The following is a 14412-nucleotide window of genomic DNA, read 5'->3' as shown; positions in this document are numbered from 1 at the left end:
GATGAGAGATATCAGGGGGAGAGAGGAGGGAGATATCAGGGGGAGAGAGGAGGGAGATATCAGGGGGTGAGAGGAGGGAGATATCAGGGGAGAGATATCAGGGGGAGAGAGGAGGGGAGATATCAGGGGGAGAGAGGGAGGGAGATTATCAGGGGGAGAGATATCAGGGGGGATAGATATCAGGGGGAGAGATATCAGGGGGGAGAGGAGGAGGGATATATCAGGGGGTGAGAGGAGGGAGATATCAGGGGGAGAGAGGAGACATATATCAGGGGGAGAGATATCAGGGGGAGAGAGGAGAGATATATCAGGGGGAGAGATATCAGGGGGAGAGAGGAGGGAGATATCAGGGGGAGAGAGGAGACATATATCAGGGGGAGAGATATCAGGGGGAGAGAGGAGAGATATATCAGGGGGAGAGATATCAGGGGGAGAGAGGAGGGAGATATCAGGGGGAGAGAGGAGAGATATATCAGGGGGAGAGATATCAGGGGGTGAGAGGAGGGAGATATCAGGGGGAGAGAGGAGAGATATATCAGGGGGAGAGATATCAGGGGGAGAGAGGAGGGAGATATCAGGGGGTGAGAGGAGGGAGATATCAGGGGGAGAGAGGAGAGATATATCAGGGGGAGAGATATCAGGGGGAGAGAGGAGGGAGATATCAGGGGGAGAGAGGGAGATATCAGGGGGAGAGAGGAGGGAGATATCAGGGGGAGAGAGGAGAGATATATCAGGGGGAGAGATATCAGGGGGTGAGAGGAGAGAGATATCAGAAGAAGGGAGGAGGGAGTTATCAGGGGGAGAGAGGAGGGAGATATCAGGGGGAGAGAGATATCAGGGGGAGAGAGGAGGGAGATATCAGGGGGAGAGAGATATCAGGGGGAGAGAGATATCAGGGGTGAGAGGAGGGAGATATCGGGGGTGAGAGGAGGGAGATATCAGGGGGAGAGAGATATCAGGGGGTGAGAGGAGAGAGATATCAGAAGAAGGGAGGAGGGAGTTATCAGGGGGAGAGAGGAGGGAGATATCAGGGGGAGAGAGATATCAGGGGGAGAGAGGAGGGAGATATCAGGGGGAGAGAGATATCAGGGGGAGAGAGATATCAGGGGGAGAGAGATATCAGGGGGAGAGAGGAGAGAGATATCAGGGGGTGATAAGAGAGACATATCAGGGGGAGAGAGGAGAGAGATATCAGGGGGTGAGAGATATCAAGGGGAGAGAGGAGAGAGATATCAAGGGGTGAGAGGAGAGAGATATCAGGGGGTGAGAGATATCAAGGGGAGAGAGGAGGGATATATCAGGGGGTGAGAGGAGAGAGATATCAGGGGGAGAGAGGAGGGAGATATCAGGGGGTGAGAGGAGGGAGATATTATGGGGAGTCTGACAGCATGTGTTCACGACACTCACAGTCAGTTCGCAGGAAGTTGTTGAGCAGCTGAAACAGCGGGAAGCTGTCCCAGGAGTCGACCGGCTGGACCTGCAGAGCTCCGTCCATGTCCGCTTTGTACAGAGACAGAAACGTCTCGGCGTGTTCCGCCATCAGCTCCGGCCACCACGAGAAAGCCTGAGAGACAAAACAAGAGATTCAAAGACAAGATTCTCAGATGCACAGACCACGATGCTCCTAAAACTCTTCTGTAGTTTCACTTCAAAAGGGTCTTTGTCTGAGAGTCAGTGAAAACCCACCAAGTCTACTTTTATTAAATGTAAAACAGTAAAACATGAATCCTTTTTATATGCACTGTATTTTTAATGTCGCATAAAAGGTCTGGATCACTGAAACACCCGCCTGTGATTAAGAGAGATGACCTGTTGACAGATCACTGAAACGCCCGTCTGTGATTAAGAGAGATGACCTGTTGACAGATCACTGAAACGCCCGCCTGTGATTAAGAGAGATGACCTGTTGACAGATCACTGAAACACCCGCCTGTGATTAAGAGAGATGACCTGTTGACAGATCACTGAAACACCCGCCTGTGATTAAGAGAGATGACCTGTTGACGGATCACTGAAACGCCCGTCTGTGATTAAGAGAGATGACCTGTTGACGGATCACTGAAATGCACTGAGGTCAGGAGTTGTGTACGACGGAGGAAGAATAGGCCGAGGAGTAAGACGGGAGTGAAATGACACGGCAGCGTCTCGCACTCGTGGCCTTGCAGGACGACTCATCAGTCCTTTCAAACGCGCCTTTTTAGTTTCCTTTCACTGACAACAAACTGCATTAAACCCGCCTCCACACAACGCCGTCACCTCAACACATCAGCTTCAATAACGGCGGATTGTTAATAAATGCTGCTATTAGTCCATCGAGGAAGATAAAGGAAGAGACGATGAAGCAGAAGATTCAGAGAGACGATGTGAGGATGAAGAACAGCAAACGGGATGAAGGGAAGAAAGAAAACAGGAAGTTGATGTTAATGAAAGGCAACAAAAAAGAGGAAGGATGAAGGTCCAGGGACGTCATGGACACCATCCTTCATGTTCAACTTCACATCTTTAACATTCCGTGTCTGCATCTGACGAAGCTGCTAACGCTGTGACAGAACGTGTACAGACAGCAAGTACTCAAAACACACACACACACACACACACACACACACACACACACACACACACACACACACACACACACACAGGTTGCTGTCGCAGCTGGCAACAAAGGACAGAAATAAAAGAGGCTGAAAACAAAAGGATGCAGAATGTGAGGAGAACCAGAGAAGGGACAGAAAACAGGAGAGAATGATGGAAAGAGGATAAAGAAAGAGCGCCGGTATGGTAAAGGGCTAATGCACGTATTGTAGCACCAAGGACATCCACTTCTCAACATCATCAACACCTCCTTATTCTCCCACATTGAATATCTTGCATGTTGTCGGGCGGTGAAGGCGAGTTGCAGACGACAGTCAGCTGTCAGAGCCGCGAGGCTGATGACGCCTTGAGAGATGCTTCCTGTTCACCGCCGCAGTGCAACAACAACCTGAAGATGAAACATCGTCTGAAAGTCTTCATGTTACTGTTGAACCGTCGCTGAAGCGTCAGGAAGCTGCTCGTCAGATGAAAAGACGAGCGCAACACATTATCTTCTGTTTGCCTTGTTGTCCGTCTCTGTTCTTATTAACTGTGCTAACCTTCAGACTGATCTCTCGTGTCTTATTCCATGAATGAAGAGTGAAAACAACCGGCCTGTTCATCAAGTAGCTTTTAGATTTGATCTTTGTCGGCTCTTTGTCACTTTTCCTCATGTACTGCACAACTGCTCTCAAATATGAAATACAACTTATAAAGTTATTTTCTGAAGCTTTAATCTCTTCATCATCTCATCCGAAAGGCGAGTAAGTGACCCTTGAGTTAAGATCATTTCTGTGCATGTGTTTACTGATTATTATCTTTCTCGTCATAATCTAATCGTGTTTCTCAGGAGAAAATATGTGCAGGAACAAAGTCTGTAGTCTTCGATCAGACCTCCATCACCCCAACCAGAGGGCGGAGCAGGCGGAGCATCAAAGATCGACAACTAAACGTTCAACAGCACAGTCCAATGCACCAGAAACACGGCGAGTCCTCCTCACGCTGCAGCAGGAACACACAGTTATGATCCTGCAGGTGGAGTTGTGTTGTTGTGTGTGAAGTGAGAACAATAGTCGTCATAGTTTCATAATCACTGGACCTTTATGCGATTGACATTTTGAAAAAGAAACGTGTGCATTTAGGTTTTCTCCGTCAGGGAGAACATTGTTAACTGTGGACGTGACTTAACAAACCAGCAGCGACACGACAACAACAACAAACACGAGCGGCGGAACAAACTCACCTCTCTTCCCTTCACATGGTGGAAGACACAAAGAGAGACAGAAAGGACAGTCAGAGAAACAATAACATTTCCACAGATGTGCAGTGGTTGTTGTAAATACGTTGTGTGTTTGTGAGTTCCTTCACTGTGCAGTTAGTTTTCACTGTGATCTGCAGTGTGAGGAAACTTTCTCTCAGTTCATCACATAAGCTGCAGGATTCAGAGTCCAACATGAACAAGTGTGACGTGCAAACTTATTTGCATATTTCAGTGAAAGAGATTCAAACCATCAACAACAGATAATAAAGATGGCGTCGTCGTGAGGATTGTTTACGCAGACAGTAAACAATTATGTTTCATCTCTAAATGTAATATGTGACAGCTTGAGGCGGCGCTCTGATAAAAAGCCTCTAATTTGCAGTCAACATCACATCTGAAGCTCGGGGCAGAGATCCAACGGTCGCCATGGCAGCGGCAGAGCGCGGCGTGGTATTAATAGCAGAGAAACAGATGCCTGAGCGCCACGCTGCCACTTAGGGCCGATCAAACCGCCATGTCTCAACACCTATGATTGATCAGTTGTACACCGCGGTGTAGAACACGGTGCCTGCATACGGCGTGGGCGTTGTTTTCATCGGGCCTCTGCCTTTAGCGAGCGCGCTGCCAACAGAAGCAAGAAGGAGAAAAAATGGACAGTGCTGCGAAAAGTGATCAAAAAACGTTAATGAAATGATCAAGTGACTCGTTGCGTCTTCGCTGCCGTCACGCAGAGCGGGAAGAAAAAGACAACAGAGTTTCTGCTGGAGAGGAGAAGAGTTAAAGAGAAGACTTGTTTAAATATATATATTTATTTATATATATAAATAAATATATATATTTATATATATATAAATAAATATATATATATTTATTTATATATATATAAATAAATATATATTTATATATAAATAAATATAAATATATTTATATTTATATATAATTATATATAAATATATAAATATATATATATGTAGATAGTGATGTGTACGTCATATTGTTAGTTTTATTTCCCCTCCCTCTCGTATCTATCACGCTGCTCTGGATGTTTAAAGCTGCTTCAGATTGAACTATTATTGCTCGTCTGCAAGAATATGCATGTGGGAACAAACAGAAACATGATTTGCACGTCAGATTTATGGTGGAAAGTTACTAAATGCATTTAATATGCAGATGAGTACTTCCCTGTAACAGTAATTTAATAATATATATATATATAATAATATATATAATAATATAATATAATATATATATATAATAATAAAATAGTTACACATGCTGGATTTGATCAAAAGTTCCCTAAATGTAACTTTGATAGTAACTTGTGTCTCTACAAGTTCATAAATAAAACACCTCGGCGTGATGTTCCTCGTTCTGCTGCAGGACCTCGATGCAGAGCTCTCCCAGTCGCATCATGTCCTCCAGTCTTTTCTCCGCCGCTGCCTGAGGATCCACTGAAGGAACACGGCAGGAAACAGGAAATAAAAACGCTTATTAATACGTGACAAACACAACTACATTTCCCATAAACCTCAGTTGTTTGATATCCTGCTCCTCAGAGGGTCAACCCTTTAGATTTTAAGGATCTCATGAACTTCCTGTGACGGGAGTCGCTGACTGGCTTCTGAATAACAAAGTCTTTCTATTCGATATTAGTCCACCTCTTACCTCACTTACAAACGCAGCAAACAGCCTAAACATGATTGTTTCCTAAATGTAACCGAGTAGTTTTGTTTGAATTCACAACGTTATCCACGTGTTTAAAACTGCGTCCGTACATTTCAAGTTGGGAACAAGAACTAGCCGATAAATGACAAAAGAAAACTTTAAATGCGTGACATGAAATACAAAATGTCCCTAAAAGTGACGAGATATTTATACATCTTCCCATGAGGTCATGTTGGATTCTCAGATTTCCTCACAGGTTTTTTATATTTACATAAAAAAACAACAAATATATTTGTTTTTAATATATTTGTTGTATTTTTCAAAGTTCAGGATCAAAACTTGATTGTTTTGTTTTGGTTCAAATGATGGAAAACTTTTGGCCGGGTTGTGTAAATCCTCACCTTTGATCTGAGCGTACTGGATCAGCTGACTGTAGTTGATTTGAGCCGCGTTCTCCAACACTTGTGCACCAGTTTCTTCATCTCGTCCGGAGGAACAGGCGTCGTGATGTCCTTCATCAGAACCTGAAGCACAAACAGCGAGGCGTGGTCAGGGCGTGGTCGGGGCGTTACGCTTTATTATTACCATTTACTAATTATTCATTATAAATGTTTTAATGCTAATTAATTATTGGTAAATTTCATTGCATATTAATGCAAACATAACCTGAATATTGCAGTTACCTCCTATTTACAGAGACATGCAGCCTTTATATATAAAAACAGGTGCTTTTTAAATATAATTAAGATGAATCGTTTCCATTTGCTGAAAGTAAACGTAGGAAGCTTTATTAAAAGCTCTCAGGTTTGAAATGCAGAAGTATTGAAACGTGTTTCTGTACCCGCTCCTGCAGGGAGAGCGTTGCCTTCAGGGCCCCATCTGGTCGTCCAAAGGGAAAGCAGTACCTGCACATGTAGAACGTGGGCGGTCATCACATTTAGAAACAGGAGAAAAAAAGAAAGAAGAAGAAGAATAGGGTGAGGGTTAGGGTTAACCCTAACCCTAACGCCTCAACACAAGCAGACACGTTCCTCCACGTTTATGTGGAGCTGTGAGACTTGACTGTTGGTTAAACCGAAGATGAATAATTACTAAAGAGTGATGAGGTAATCTTCAGATAATCTCCTTCCTGAGAGGCAGTAAAGAGGAGCAGCTGTAGTTAAAACGTATAACCACAGATTAATCTTTAGCGGAGCTTTAATCTAAACTAAACTGTGGAAGTCCTGCTCTTGTCTGGGGGACATTAGCATAATCCCAGCATTGTCCCGGCCATTGTTTGCCAGCATTAGCCTCTTGTTGAGGTGAGTTAGTAATGACTCCCGCTGATCACCGCCCCCCCCCCCCACACACACACACACACTCGGCCCTGGCCGGCCCCTCCTGTCCTCTCTGGGGCCAGATGGAGGGCCCCTCTCAGGCGCGAAGGAGTTTAAAGAGCCGGGCTTCAGCACAGTTAATGGCACAGGTCCATTCAGACGAGTGTTGCTCAAGGTCTCGGGGCTGCCGCTTTCACAGTGCACTCACAATGCGTTCACACGGCGGCGGCGGCGCTGAATAGCAGCACGCAGATGCAGGGAGGTCTCATCAGCGGCCGTCGACGCATGTCCTGCACCTGTTGTGAGCTTCTGATGGGGCTAAAAATACCCAGACTGCCTGGGTTCATTATGATGGAGTTAAAGGAGCAGACTGGTGCTTTTTACATGTTTTGGTTTTCTAGAAATCACTTTACATCACAGCATTTAGCCAATGTGCTTTAGAGGTTAACATGTATTTTTCATAGGGTTCCATTCAGCCATTATTTCCCATTCATTTTCAATGAGACGTTCTGTTGTCCCCGCTCGAGTCGTGTAATCCATTACAGTTACTTTATCGCTCAAATCAATCTGCAATCTAAAGGTCACATGATCCACATTACAAACACAACAAAACAAACACATTGAGTGGTAACTCTCCAAGTTTACGTTAACAAAAGGGCAAATGAAATGGATGGGAACTTATCCTTTTCCTATTAATAATAATAATAATAATAATAATAATAATAATAATAATAATAGTAACTGCAGTTATGCGTCTCCGCCAATCAGTCAAATTGCAAAATGTCATCATTTTATCCTATTAACACATTTGTGTGAAATTCTCATAATTAGCGTGTGAATTCTTGAGTTATGGCCAAGAACGTGTTTTGTGACGTCACAGTGACCTTTGACCTACAAAATCTAATAATTTCATCCTCGAGTCAAAGTCCCAAAGATGTTGAACAGCAACACGTACATAAATGAGGATATGGAGTATGTTTACAAACACATTAGTGTCCTGATTGTAATAATATTGAAGATGTGACGTTTACATGCAGCATGAGAAATCTGGTTATTCAGGTTTCGGATTTTGTGTCTTTAAGCATTTGTCTCTGTTTGTAGCCGTCTCTCAACCCAGTCATTAGTAATGCATTACATTATTTATTATGGTTTGTTCTGAGTACCTGATGTACGTTGAGTTGAGGACGCAGCTCTAAACATAGCGGACAACGATAAGAAACTTACGATACGTTGTTTCTACGGGACTCTGCAGAATTGTGACGTGTGATGTGCAAAAACACAACCAGGATAATCCAAAAACCAGGAAACTCAAAGTCTCTGGAAGAAGAGAGTTCGTACCTGAAATGTGTGATCTGGTTGTCCAGCAGAGCCATGAGGCGACTCCTAATGGCCTCAAAGTGCTCTTTTTCCTCCACCGCCACCGTCCCCATCCCATCAGGCCTGAGGAGACGGAAGAATCACACAGAGGACACAGTCAGCTGACCTTCACCTTCACCTGCAGGCTACAGGTCGCAGAATCAACGTATGACATCCTTTAGTTTTGCAGGAGAAGCGACTGGTTATTATATTATTTATTCTCAAATCAAAGCCAGAATTCAACTTAATGTCACGTCTCCTCTGACGTCTCTGCAGAAGGACATGAACACTGATATTCACGATTCAGGAAATACAAAAGGAAGGACGCGTGCCTGCGTATAGTATTACAATCAGTACAGACACAAAGTTTCTATTACTACATAACGGGAAGAACAACTCTGAACAATATGGAAGTGTCATTGGGGTCAACGGGCGACAGAGAAACTACAGAACAAGTAGTTAATGCTGCAAGAAGCATCTGCTGTAAGTCATTTATTAAATGCATGATTACTTTGTGGTGTCATGCATCACGCTACACACCTGCAGACGCACACATTCATTACATCACTTTGCACAATAGCCACATAAACGTCGATATGCTCTCCGTCTCCTTTCTGTTGAGTTGGTTCATTAATTGAAGAGTTCTGCAGCTGAATGTTCTTTAATCAGCGTTACAGCTATTTGTGTCTTTATTATATTGTTTCTGCCGTCTCTCTGCAGCCGCTTCAGTCTCAATCAGAAGCCAACACATCTGCACAGGTTGTGGATCATTTGTGAGCTGTTAATAAAAGGTTTCCCACATTAAAGTGTCTGAAAGCAACAGGACCCGTGTTGTTGAGCTGTGTCCACACATTATCCCACATGTTTCAGAGGAATGTGTAGCTTTAATGAAGCGGTTCCTCGGCTCTCCTGTCACGCCGTTGTATCCGCTTTGAGCATGCGTTGTGGTCATCGGTCAGAAACTGACTGTTTATCCAGTTTTAAGCCACATTTCTACATCTTGATGGTTTTTAACTCTATGTTTTAACCGGATGAAAGGTTTTAGTCAGCAAACGTTAGCGGCAGGAGAAACACACATTGAAGTGAAGTGAAACTGCTTCATTCAGTGTTTTCACTGGTCTGTTTGTTCTCTGCCCCATGAATAATGAAGGAAGCAACGGTCCCACGCTACTTCTCATCGCCTGCAAACTCCGTCGAGTCGTCCTCTGTACAAAATACAATACAGCGATGTAATGGTGTGGCATGACTTTGAAAATAGCGCCACCAGCTGAGCGCTACTTGGAGATGAACTAGTATCATCCAGAGGACGTGAGGAGTCGTTCGCTTCTACTTTCAATAAAAATAAACTGTAAGATGTTTTTCTTAAAAGAGGAAATGGATCGTTTCCCTTTGAGCTTTTATTTTGAAACAATTGCAGGAAGTGAAGAGTATTTAAAAAAAAAAAGAAGCATAGAAAATATGTATTCAGTATAAAGCACGTACTTATAGACATGTGATAAAATATATTTTATATATTAAATATAAGCCGGTTGCAAATAACGGCCTTTTCCACCAGTGGAAACATGAACTCTGGAGACATCTTTGATCAGCTGTTGACATCTCAGCACAGACGGCCTCCTGATCGAGACCTCCTCACCGTCGAGACCAGGAGGACGTCTGCGGCGGCTAAAGGTCCGACACATCGCAGACGTGAAGTCAGAGCAGGAATCTTGGTTTGTTTTTTTAAAGAAAGTCTAACAAAATGTGAAGTCTTAGAAAACAGTTCAGCGTCTCCGTCGTTGCTTTTCTTTCTCGTTGGACTTGCTTATTTTCACCAAACTCTCCACGCTGACCTCAAAGTCAACCAATCAAACGGAGAGCTGCTCAGGCTCCTCTTCCTCCTCCACAGCTCAGCCGGCCGGCAGGAGGAGGGTCGACAAAGAAGAAAACTGTTAGTTGAGCGCTTCATTAATGTTTGTAAAGCTTTCATTCCCTTCCTCTGAATAGGCACTCTGGCAAAAAAAAGGGGAAAAATGCAATCAGTACCCAGAGCGACCAGCCTTGACTTTCTGGGCTTTGTCTGTGCAGCTGAGAGAGAAAAGCAGCCTCTCCAAACGGCACTCGCAGTCGCTGGAGGGAAGGAGCGAGGAGGTTGTCTGTTAATGAGTTGTTCTCATAAAAGCCTTCGCTGGTTCAGCCCCTGACCGACGCACCTCGAGTACCAACACCGAGCTCCTGGCGGCATGTTCCTGACTCTCCAAAGTCGGAAATGAAAAAAAACTAAACGTGACGAGAAAAGAGAAGCAAGCCGAGAGTCTGACGCTCTGCAGAGGGAGTCAGGTGATTAAATCTGTTATAGGTACGACAATAATCACCAACAATACAAACTACATCTTACGGGAGAGTCCTGACCGAGAGAGAAAATACAGGTGAGGAAGAAATAATGTGATAATTATAACATAATGCATGTGTCACATGATTATGTTACAGAAAGGAAGACAAGTACAAATCATAAATACAATAAAAGATAGTAAATAAAGTTAAATTACATGAAATATTAAATAATATAGTATAGTTACATACAATTTTTATAAAATGATATTACATAAAACTATAAATAAAAACTAAAATGACGCTGCATGTTGAAAATATAAAGTAACATTTAATAAATTAAATAAATGGAGTTGTAGAAAAAGTATAATTAAGCTAAATAAAATACAAAACACATTAAAATTAAAGTACATCAATTTAAACAAATTACTTAAATAAAAAAATAAAAAGTAAATAACTAAAATTATTATGAAAACAAAAAGATATACCGTATATATTTATTTAGTAAAAATTGCTTCTTTGAGAACAGGTTGGTGGGGGGAGGGTGTAGATGGAGTGGAGGATGACAACAGGAAGTGGTCAGCGCCTCTCTTCATCTCCACTCTACTCCATTTGTTCTGTAATGAGAGGCAGCTTTCTGCACACAACAGCACAACTTCTAAACCCTGTTGTTCCCCAAATCTGTCAATTCATTACGACCCCCCCACCCTCCCTCCACTTCCCACAGCCCCATCTAACAAGCACCAGTTAATCCTGAGGGAACATAGAGCAGAGTTGTTGGGAGGAGCGTGCGTGTGCTCACTCATGTAAAGGCGAGAAAAGCTTTCATGTTGAAGCAGCCGAGGGCCTCGCAGCGCTCCGCCTACACGCACACATTAAGACGTCTGCTCAGAGCGACGGCTCCGACGGACGGACATAGAAAAGCCGAGCCTGCACAGTTCATGCCAGCAGTCCTAATCTTCATCGTCTTCAAACATCTCTCTTCATGTCCATGTGCAGCCACGTGGCAGAAAATAAAACTGACTAAGAGGAAAAGACAAACTTCCACTATTTATAGTATAACTTTCAATTATCTGTGAGAAACTTTTTAAACTCTTACAGAGGTTTCATTTATTACAGATATGTATTCTGGAAACAAACAGACCTAATATAATAGATACTAGAGCTGCAACTAACAATTATCTTCATCGATAAGTCAGAACATTATTTTCCTAATAATTATTGTGTCCATAAAATGTCAGAAAATATTGAAAATTATTAAGTATAATAAATTAAATGAATTAAATAAATTAAATGAATAAATTAAATATATTAAATATTAATTTAATTATTTATCATTAGAGTCCATGGTGATGTCTTGAAATGTCTTGTTTTGTCAATCCGAATATTCAAAAAACTTTTTTTCTTGAAAAGTAACTTAAACGATTCTATAATCAAAACAGTCGCTGTTTCAGCTGTAAAACATGTGCTGACAATGTTGAGGAATTCTCTTCAGATTCTTCAGTAAGTAGTTATTATCCTGTCTGTACAGGTGACGCTCCCATTTACAGAATGTAAACAAATCAAACATTCTCCTTTGAGTTTCCTCAGAACATAGATTTTCGCAAAGCTAAAGAGCTTCATACACAAAGAAGCACATTAAGAAGTGAAGATTCCCACATGATCGGAGCGTGTTTGTCCTCACGTGTGATCGTTAGGTTGCTCACAGTGATGCTGGGAAAAGTCTAAAAACAGAAAATGCATCTGAGGTGCTGGTTAACAGGATCATCCTGCACAGTGTCAGGTCAGATGTTTAGTTTCATCATAACTGACAAAACGTTGAATATTTAAAGGTAAAATGACTGAGAAGAAGTCTTTCTTCCAATTAATAAGGTTGCACATAAACGCACCATTTCAGCAGACATTTCTTTCAGTCTGCAAACTTCAGAAAGAAGAAATGATCACAAAAGCTCAGAGAAATGTGTTTCTAATGGCGTGAAGGTGTGAACGCAAATCAATGCTGTGTGTTGGAAGCTGAAACATTTTCCTCTGATCATCACAAAGAGCTCATCAAGAGCTTTCAAACGACACGTGAAACTCAATCTTCACCTAAGTGTCACTCGCACCCTCCACTTCCCCTCAATCGAATTACGGCGGAAAACAAAAATCGGGGACGAGCAGCGAGCTGGCAGGAAGCCAGACGCAAAACGCAGCAAGTGCGTCGAAACACAGCACAGTGTGATGTTCGGGCGCTCTGCTCGCCGTGCGCCATTAAATCCAGTCACATGTGTGTTCATGCTTGGGCTCACACGGCGGAGTGGGGAGCGATGCGACAGCTTGTCGGGGTTCAGACACATTGTTGCTGCTAAATGAAGCGAGCGCGTTGGAGGCGAGGCTGCTGTCAGTGCCGCTCCTGAGGGGGGGGGGGGGGTCCTGCAGACTCAGGTTCTTGTGTTTACAGTCCATGTGGCTCAAGTGTAAACGATAAGTAACCATATCTGCCTGCAGGATCCACTAAACCCTCTGGCTGTTTGGTTCTGATGTCAGTTGACAAGAGTCGACAAGAGTCGTCATGAGTCGAGCTCGGCGCGGTGCGGCACAGCACCGGGGGTGGACGCCACTTCACCTTAAGAGGTGTGGAAAGGAGATTAAGCTGAGTGGCAGGTGAACATGTGTGTCACCTTCCTCCTTCCCCATCCACACTCTGGAGACGGGCCATTGTTGTGTGAAGGATTGGGGGAGGTAAAAGCTGCTGTCACATCCCGTGTCCGTGCGGTGGAGACGGCTCTGCGAGGAGGAGATCGGACGTGACAGGTGAGAGGGAGGCGAGCGGACCACCCCCGGCTCTGGTAATGCTCCTTTAACCCTGATCCCGGTTCAAACGCACCCGTCTCATCAGACTCACACGGACCAGCACAAGACGAGTCAAAGTGTCAGAGCGGCTTCACCTGCGAAGGTTTAATCACAGCGTCACATCCTGTGGCATGAAATACTTAATGAGCAACACCGCAGGTCTTAATAGCCACAAACGTATCATTTCAAGTGTCTCATGTCCAGATAAACTTTAATTCACCTTTGTTTACATTATAGTGTCACTTCAGCTGAGGAGACACAGACTTCCACAGTTACAGTCAGGAGGAGTTAAGGTTTCGCAGCTTGGAGACAAATGCATGATCTCATATCACCTGGAGTTTAGTCCACTAATCAATTAGTCCATCGTCAGACAAATAAACAACAACATTTTTCAGTTTTCAGCATCAAATATGAAGATTTACTGCTTTGTCTGTTTCATCTGATATCTTTGGGTTTTGGACGGACAAACAAAGACGTCTAAAGACTTTGAGAAACTAGAAGGGACATTTCACACTAATTAATTGACCATTAATTGATCAATCTAGAAAATGACCGTTAGTTGCAGCCCTACTTTGAGAGAAATCTAAACCATCAGATTCCAACTACAATGCCTCTTGGATGCATTTACACTTTTGTGATATGAGGAAGCCGTCTGGTCCACCTCTGACACACAAAGTGGCTGAACTACAAATGTCCAGCAGATCCAGCAACGTGTCGCAGCTCCTGGAGAAGATCCGACGTCCACCCAACACGTGAGCTCATGGCTTTCTTATCCGCTCACGGATTATTCGGTAGAGCAGCTCGCATCTCTGAAGCCTGAAATTCACTTGTGAATGTATTACATTTTTATTCACATTTGCATGATATTAATATTTAACATTGCTATGAGCCATCCGGTTCTTATATAACCGGACTGAGAGCTGTATCTGTGTTTTGTCGCCGATCCTGTGATTTTTTTGGAGAGCAGATATGCAGATGATGTGGTTCTGTTGGCTTCATCAGACTGTGATCTTCAGCACACACTGGGGGTGGGTCGCAGTTGAATGTGAAGCGGTCGGGGTGAGAGTCAGCACACGAGCCTGAGGTCATGATGGACTG

At 43.5% G+C, this 14412-nt stretch overlaps 1 protein-coding gene across 1 annotated transcript in view; it reads right to left on the bottom strand.

The window, feature by feature from the left end:
* The window catches only part of cadps2 (Ca++-dependent secretion activator 2), a 157919-nt gene that overhangs the window by 39559 nt on the left and 103948 nt on the right, over positions 1 to 14412 (bottom strand). The window contains 7 exon segments of the mRNA XM_029433034.1: positions 1408 to 1564; positions 3818 to 3826; positions 5186 to 5286; positions 5902 to 5958; positions 5961 to 6024; positions 6342 to 6405; positions 8155 to 8256. Coding sequence (XP_029288894.1) covers positions 1408 to 1564; positions 3818 to 3826; positions 5186 to 5286; positions 5902 to 5958; positions 5961 to 6024; positions 6342 to 6405; positions 8155 to 8256 — 554 coding nt within the window.

The sequence above is a fragment of the Cottoperca gobio genome, chromosome 6, assembly GCF_900634415.1.
Source record: "Cottoperca gobio chromosome 6, fCotGob3.1, whole genome shotgun sequence".
Classification (NCBI taxonomy): Eukaryota; Metazoa; Chordata; class Actinopteri; order Perciformes; family Bovichtidae; genus Cottoperca; species Cottoperca gobio.
The sequence above is the reverse complement of the archived record's forward strand: the minus strand, read 5'-3'. Positions and strand labels throughout refer to the sequence as shown.